This window comes from Delphinapterus leucas, unplaced genomic scaffold (assembly GCF_059928025.1).
Source record: "Delphinapterus leucas isolate spDelLeu-1000000601 "Yukka" unplaced genomic scaffold, BTC_Dleu_Yukka2 spDelLeu_asBTCV2_sq25, whole genome shotgun sequence".
In the NCBI taxonomy this organism is placed as follows: Eukaryota; Metazoa; Chordata; class Mammalia; order Artiodactyla; family Monodontidae; genus Delphinapterus; species Delphinapterus leucas.
Window position 1 is genome coordinate 5,511,163 of NW_028322234.1, and position 8,593 is coordinate 5,519,755.

The following is an 8,593-nucleotide window of genomic DNA, read 5'->3' on the forward strand; positions in this document are numbered from 1 at the left end:
TTTACAATGAATTAGTACCAGGTAAGGAAAATCTGAACCTCTACCAGAAACTACTGCTCTCAAATGCTGATTATAACAGATTATGATGAATCCTGACACTATCTTTAAAACTACACGTTTAGAACATTTTTTAAATGATTTACACTTAGCACTGAAATTATGACAGACACCATAAGGGGCAATATTTGCCTGTTCCCATCAGCGCCAACTCATGACCTAAAAATTAAAGCCAGAACCTCCAGTAACTTATTTACAACAAAAGCACACACAAAGTACCTTTCCCTGGGTAGGCGTTCACATATTTGTTGACACTCTTTCATGTTCATTTCTTTTCTTTTCTTTTTTCTTTTTTGGTATAATACTGAATGTTTATTCAAGACTAGTATGTAAAACATTTACAAATAGTCCTGTGGAGGACTCACAAATATTTTAAGTTTAGGATGTGGATTTAACATTCACAGTGCATAAGGCAAAAGGTGTATCAACTATGTATCTGCAACTTAACGTGAAAGAGAATTTTACTTTAGCAAATACTTTCTTTACATTGAGGAAAATGTCCTTAAACATATCTTCTTTAATTTTAGTGTACTCAGAGTAGGGAAAAAACAAGGTCTTTCTATACAGGTCTTTTTACAGGTCTCAAGAATTAAATAAAATTGACTCCACAGATCATGGTTAAGAAACACACGGTAAAGAATGGTTTCAAAATACTTATATTTTTGTTTTCAATTAAATAAATTCCCCCAAATTGATTTTCTTTAACAACAAATAGTCTTTATTCCACTTGATAACATTTTTCATGTTAAGCAACATTATATGCTTGTCCTCTTTAAACATTTAAAACAATTAGGACAGGGCTTCCCTGGTGGCGCAGTGGTTGAGAGTCCGCCTGCTGATGCAGGGGACACGGGTTCGTGCCCCGGTCCGGGAAGATCCCACATGCCGCAGAGCGGCTGGGCCCGTGAGCCATGGCCATGGCCGCTGAGCCTGCGCGTCTGGAGCCTGTGCTCCGCAACAGGAGAGGCCACAACAGTGAGAGGCCCACATACCGCAAAAACAAAAAGAAAACAAACAGAAAAAACAATCAGGACATAGAGGCATTATCTAAAGTTTCAAACTGATAGAGAAGTCAGTTTACACACCTTCATCTTATGATTAGTGAATAAAACAAGGTACATTCTTCTGTGAATGTAATGAGAAAAAGTACTCTTACAGCAATAAAGTAGCCCTCCCTCCTTACCATTACTTTAATTCCACCACACAGAAGGCAAAGAAAACAATTCCAATACTTCAATATCTGCTAAGGATGATATATGGCCCTTGGAGTATATGCATGTGTGGACACCCCCCCACACACATCTATGTAAATATATATATCTGTATGTATTTAATCAATACAACTGGAAAGATCACATACAACCATGAAAAAATACAATAAAAGCAATAAATGAAAAACACTAAGTGAATAAAAGTTAACATAAGCCATAGGAGATTTCAGAAAAGGGACAGTCCCATGGGTAAGAGATTAAGACTTCAAGGTGAAAGTGAGATTTGTTCTGAACCCTAAAGGACAACTGTAACTGTGAAAACCTGGGAGATGAAGGTAGGATATTCCAGCATCAGAACTGTGAATTAAGATTTTTAAAGACGCATGCTCACCAAAGCATTTCAGTAAAACAAAAATGGGAGACCACAGTGGAAGGGGGAAAAGAGGAATCTATGGAGGAGACCTCATATGCCTTTAAATTTGAACTCGATTCTGGAATTACCAATGAACGATTAATGGAATTTTAAACAAAGAAGTGATATGATCAAAGCAGCCCCTTCAGGTCAAAAGGCGGGTAAGCAGGCAATACTGGACAAGGAAGAGGCTGAAGGCAGTAAGTCATAATCAAAATAGTTTGGGAGAAAGTGAGGGGGGAGGGGAAGGGAGGTCCAAGAGGGAGGGGATGTGTGTATGCTCATGGCTGATTCACTTCACAGCACAGCAGAAACCAACACATCATGTTCATTTCTTAAGACCGAAGCAACAAAGATGACAGCAACAGCAGCCAACAACTTAACAAGTGTTTCCCCTGCAGGGTGCTAAGAGCTTTATCTGCATTATTTCATTTCATCCTCACCACAGCCAACAAAAGGAACAGGGCCAAGACCCTTACCCTGCAATTCCAAAAAGGACTCAAAACCAAACCCTGCAATTCCAAAAAGGTCTGAAAACCAAGTGTTCTCCTCAAATGTGGTGTCAACACTCATTTTGGGGCAAAACTGACCTGTGAGGATAATTTTTATCTTTCTTCATTTAATTACAAGGTGCTGCCCCAGACCCCAGTGCAGGTGCTGTGGAATGTCCTCTCAAGCTAGAATTCCAAAACACACCCAGCTCCAAGGGTTTCAAATAAGGATCAGTGGACCCACACTTTATCTTTACTTCCCAGAGGAGAGAAGTGAGACTGGTCATTGGGGAATGAGAGAGCCGTTGAGAGAAGTATACAAATCCAACATTTTTTACCTTCCCTAATTAAAGAGGGCACACTGGAATAGATTCCCTCCAGGGACCCAAGACCTTCCTGAGATACTTAAATCTTAACCCTTGATAATCAATAACTGTACACAAGAAACACTTAAAGCATTCTAAAGATGGTTGACCTGTGGGGAAGGCTCACAGGGTAAAAAGTACCTTACACGGGGCTTTTCCACCGTGTGCTCAACTAGCTTCTGGAAACTTGTCTGTTCAGCAATACTGCCACTGGCAAAATGGCTCCAGACTTTAGGTAATGTGGTTGGTATGTACTGCAGCTGTAACTGGAACCTACCACAAGCTAACAGAAATACATACTGGAACCCAGTACACGAAAGCCATGGAGCAAAAGATCTATGTATATTCAGGGGAGAGGGGGCCTGATTCTCCCCGGGGAGAAAGGAAAGACAATCCATCAAACCTTCAGAGCTCAACGGCAAACTGCTCTAGTCCTGTCCTCCCCACATTAACATTCTTTTCCACAATACTGTCTCCAGGGCAGGACCTTCCTTAGCCAGTTATGCTCCAATTATGAACAAATTCTTGTCTGGCTGCAATATCGTTCTCTTCTTAGTTCAATTTACCAGCTTGATAAGCTCCGAGTAAAAAAAATAAAATAAGCTCTGAGTGAAAAAATAAAATAAGCAAGTTTTTGGTCATATAAAGTGAAAGGTCAGACGATGGATTTATAAGTCTGTATCACAGCCCCTCCCTCTTGGCCGGCCTCTCTGACATCTTTTTTGCTCAAAAATACACAAAGCTTCTCAGTTTTATTCTTTTCCTTCTTTTTTTAGGAGGGGATTCTTTGAAGAAATGATATTAAGTGACAAAAATTAGAGGACAATTGGAACTGGGTTAGGTTGCCCCCAACCTTTACCATCTGGTGATAAACCAGCCTCCAAGTTGGCCTCCAATGATTCTTGCCTCCAGACATTACGTTTTCTCTTCCCAAACTAATAGAGATAGCCAGTGTAACCAAAAAGGTATTGCAAAAATGACTGAGTGTGACTTCTGAGACTTCCACCTTGCTCTCTCTTGGATCATTCACCCTGGGGGAAATTAGCCAGCACAGAGTGAGTACCCTCTAGGAAGCCTGTGGAGGGGTCCAGATGGTATAGGAGCCAACAGCCAGCACCAACCTGTCAGCCGCATGAGTTTGAGTCACCTTCAGCCTGAGCCAAGCCTTCAGATGATTACAGTCCCAGCTAACATCCAAAATGTAACCTCCTGAGAAATCCCAAGCCACAACCATCCAGCTAAACCACCTGTGCATTCCTAACACACAGAAAATATGTGAGATAACAAATGTTCCCATAAAAAGATTAGTAGCATTTCAGACCTTTGTTTGAAGACCTGATTCTGAATTTTTGTCCTGTTTTTCCACTGCTCCAATCTCCCCCCCTCAGTGCTGGAGATGGAACATTCTTTCTCAAGTACACATAAAGAAACTAGGTTCAAAAAATGGACAACTTATCAAAAAGATAAATTATTTTAATCACCTTCTATGCTTACTAATAATGGTAACATCTGTTTCAAGGCCTCCAGAAGTTCTCCTTACAGGCAAACAGTTGTCTGAAATGTGACATAAAATGCCTCTGACTTTATTTATTTATTGGCTGCACCGAACAGCATGTAGGGTCTTAGTTCCCTAACCAGGGATTGAACCCGTGCCCCCTGCAGTGCAAGCGTGGAGTCTTAACCACTGGACCACAGGGAAGTCCCTATATGCCTCTGACTTCGGTGGTCTGCTTCTTAAAAGAGAAAGACTCACATTATAAAGCTACTGTGGTTTTCAGTTGATCAAAATCAAGGAAAAACTAATCATTACCTCACTACCTTGACTACCTCAGTGCCCACTCAAACCCAGAATTACAGCCTATAAGATGTGGAGTTGAAATTCAGAATTGGCCATTTGTGACCTCTCTAAACTCAGCTTCCTTGTCTATAAAAAAAACAAATGGTCCATTATTACCCCACAGCCCCCCACCATTTATCCCTGGTTTCTTCAGCAATCCTGCCCCTGATAACCACAGAACTGTCTTCCAGTTCTCAGTAAGATTTGGTGAAAAGGATCACATCTCAATTCCAGATATGTCAGCAACAACCCTACTGACTTTCCTCCTGAACCAGGAAGGGTACACAAAGGCTAGGGCAGGGTTGCTCAACCTCGGCACTACTGATGTTTGGGGCCAGATAATTCTTTCCGGTGGGGCCATCCTGTGCACTGTAGGATGTTTAGCAGCATTCCTGGTCTCTATCCACTAGATGCACTAGTAGCACTCCCACCCCAAGAAGTGAAAACCAAAAATGTCTCCAAACATTGCCAGTGTCCCCTGGAGGGCAAAACTGCCCCCGGTTGAGAACCACTGGGCTAAGGGATGGTTGCTTTCAAAACTGGAGTTCTTGCCAAGCTCCTGACCTGGAGGACTAACACTACCTTCTTGTCTAGGCCAATATAAACCAGCCTATAGAGCAGCCCCAGAGGCTCAGGTTCCATTCTCAGTCCTAAAAACATTCCAAGTAGAATGCTGGTTGCCCAACAGCCACACATGCTCACGCCTGTACTACCCCCATTACAAGGGAGGCTTTTGGCTGAGAAGCCTCATCCATTATTCCCAAGGCAGACTCAGGCAGCCTCTGAATTCATCCAGGGATGATCTGAAATCACCCAAGCATATCCTATGGCCCCTTCTCTAATCTCATCATCCCCCCTTCTCCCCTTAGCTCAAGTCCCACTGATCGCCTTGGCTGATCTTTTAACCAGCCAGGCAGCTCCTGCCACTGCGTCTTTATGTCGAAGGCCCCCTGATATCCTTTACTCCCTCATTCCATTCAGGTCTCTGCTCAAATGTCACCTCTTCAGAGGTCCCCAACCACCCCATGTTATACAGCGACCCCCTCAAGGTACTGAACACCCCACGATATATACTATGTTTGTCTGTTTGCCAATTATGGTCTGCCCTTCTCTATAAAACGCTTGAGGAGCTCTTGTCAGTATTCCAGTGTCTATTCAACCCCGACACGATGAATTTGACAGATGTGGAATGAGTTAACGCGGAAGCTAGCCATTCCCCACAAGGCTCAGGCTCAGTCCCTAAGGAAGCGAGATTCCCATTCAGCCCAAATCCTTCATATATTGATTTACTCATCCCCCCGCCGGGCCTGGCGCCTCTCCCAGCCTGAGGCAGATAAAAGCGGGGGATGATGCGGGCAGCTGCGGCATCTGCACGGAAACTGCGCGGGAAACAGTATGGCAATGGCGACGGCAGCCGAGTCAGCAGACTGACCTGAAGGGCCGAGGCCTGAGAAAGGGCGACCTGAGGCGTCGAGGACCCAGGGGGCTGGGCCAAGAACGGAAGAGACATCTCAGGCGCCGAGGCCAAGGCCCACGGACACAGACGACAGAAGCCAAGACTTCTGGCGGCCGGGAGCCGGGATCCAAGGTTGCCAACACAGACAACTAAGACGCCTAGGCGTGAGGGGCGCGAAACTGAGGCGACGGGCCTGCGGCGCCATTTTGTGACCGCAGAGGGGGCAGTGTCCAAGCCCCGGGGGAGGCACGGACGAGCCCGGCGCGGCTCTGGCACATCCCTGTTCCTCCCCTCCCGGACCCGACCCCACACCACCCTGCCGGGCCCACCTGTGTAGCTCATGGCAGTAGCGACGCTGCACCCGAAGACTCAAGCAGCTGCTCCACGCGTCAGAGGCCGCGAAAGCGGCAACAATCCCCCGGCCTCCTTCTACACACAACTGAGCCCCGCCTCCCGACCGCGTTGGCTCGCTCCGGACCTTGCTTCACGCCTATTGAATAGCCCCGCTGTCCATCTCGAAATGTCCTTATGCCAGTGGCTGAAGGTGGTGCCAATTTCGTGAGAGCCCCACCCTATTCCCGCCTCCCGTTATCCCGGGACCACGGTGATTGGCTCAGAGGAGACGGCCTGGAGGTGGAATCCTGTGGAGTTCGAAGGGGCGGAGCTGTGCACTACGGAAAGACCTGAGGCCCAAGCGCAGTAAGGCTGGAGAAGGGCCTGTGCCCTGGAGGCCAGCAGGAGGGAGCCGGATCTAACAGCGCAGGGCACACCTCCAATCCCGGATCTGCCATGGGGGTGCTGTGCCAACCTACGCTCTTTCCTAACTTCTCTGGCCTTGAGCTCGAAAACGAATACGGGAAAACCACGTTGGAGTGAAAATTACAACTAAGCGCCAAACAAGATACTGGGCACACGTTCAAATACGTGAGATAATGTATGCAAATAATTCAGTCCGGTGCCGGGTGCTCTAAAGAAATGTTACATTTTGTTATCCACCGTTTCATAATGATAACAAGTATATAGCATGTTTATATTATATACTTAATAACTATATTTGTATTATCATTTCAAATGCCCCCTCACATCTGTGAGGAAATTTTTTAAAACTCCCGCTTAAAAGATAAGAAAACTGAGGCTTGGAATTCATGAACTTGCTTAGGGTCCTTGACACTTAAGTGGCAAAGCTGGAACTACCCCTCTAAACCCCTCTTGGTTTCTTCTGGACTTCGGAGATCCTGCATTAAGTAGCCCAGCCAGGCTCCAGCTCTCTCCTCAGCACCCTCACTGGGATGTGTGGAATACACTGTCAGAGACATTTCATAACTTCTAAGAGATGACTTGACAGAGCTACAGACACTGAAAATCATACTCAATCGTGCTTGTGAAAATTCAAGTTGTATGACTTTTACATTTTTTTTTTTGTTTTACTTATACTGCTACTGGGACTTCCCTGGTGGTCCAGTGGTTACAACTCCGTGCTCCCAATGCAGAGGGCACGGGTTCGATCCCTGGTCAGGGAACTAAGTTCCCGCATCCTAAGATCCTGCATGCCGCACCACATGGCCAAAAAAAAAAGTATGCTGCTGCTCACTTTTTGATATTAAGGAATTGCCCATTTCTTTAGTTTAACGATGGCACTTTCTTTTTCCGATGACACTTTTTAAAGTCCATATCCGGGTTTCCCTAGTGGTGCAGTGGTTGAGAGTCCGCCTGCCGATGCAGGGGACACGGGTTTGTGCCCCGGTCCGGGAAGATCCCACATGCTGCAGAGCGGCTGGGCCGGTGAACCATGGCCGCTGAGCCTGCGCGTCCGGAGCCTGTGCTCCACAACGGGGGAGGCCACAACATGAGAGGCCCGCGAACCGCAAAAAAATAAAAATAATAATAAAAAATAAAGTCCATATCCTTCAGAGAAATATGCTGAAACATTAATATATTAATTGATCTGATGACCAGGATGTGCTTCACCGTAATTCAGATGGAGGAAAGAGGAGGGCATGGAGAGCTTATAGCTGAAGACATTGGTCATGAGTTTATAACTGATGAGTAGATGACGGTTCATTTTACTATTCCACTTTTGCGTGGTTAGAATTCTCCATGATAAAATGTTTTAACAACTCCTCCAAAAATGGGCCTCGTGCAGAATTTGCTGCCACATGGGACAAGGTTCACGATGCACTGATAAACTCCATATATGAAGTACATAAAACTCTGATTAATGTGCACTCCAGTTGTGGGGCTAATTTCAGTGTCACCCTCAAGGATGCCTGCCTGCCCTCCAAACTAAGGCAGGGCCCCAGGACATCTCTCCTGGATCCCATAGCTTCCCTCACAGCATGTACCAAAGCCATATTTTACCCTCATTTGCCAACTTCATTAGAGAGGCAGTAAAACTGCTTACGAGAAGGGGTGTGCTCACAAGTGTTAGGAAAAGATCCCTTTGTGGCAATTGTATTCAACCCTTTCAAGGACTGACATAGCTATCACGGCACAACTGTGGGTGGGGAAGGGCCTCCCACATTACTTTGTAAGCTCTTGCATAGTTTGAACTTTTTTTTTCATCCAGCTTACATCACTTTTAAAAACTTACTGGGTTTTTTAAACTAATTTATAAAAAGTTGAAAGAGGAGGTGCTCTCATCCCAGGAGATGCCCTACCGGCTTTCAAAGTCTCACACATGCCCACCCACAGCATTGGTTAGACGTTAAGTAATAGAGGCCTTCCTCCACCAGGCAAGATGTGTGTCCTGATTTCACACGAACAG

The 8,593-nt window shown here is 45.4% G+C and overlaps 1 protein-coding gene across 6 annotated transcripts in view; it reads right to left on the minus strand.

Annotated features, from left to right (window-relative positions):
• Positions 1-6,277, minus strand: part of AKAP8L (A-kinase anchoring protein 8 like) — a 30,235-nt gene extending 23,958 nt beyond the window's left edge. For 5 of the 6 annotated variants that reach the window (XM_089905209.1, XM_022558831.2, XM_022558830.2 and 2 more), the window contains exon 1: positions 6,159-6,277. In XM_089905209.1, coding sequence (XP_089761335.1) covers positions 6,159-6,171 — 13 coding nt within the window. In that variant the 5' untranslated portion in view covers positions 6,172-6,277. The other variant, XM_089905210.1, reaches the window with a different exon arrangement.
• Between the last annotated feature and the right edge of the window lie 2,316 nt (positions 6,278-8,593).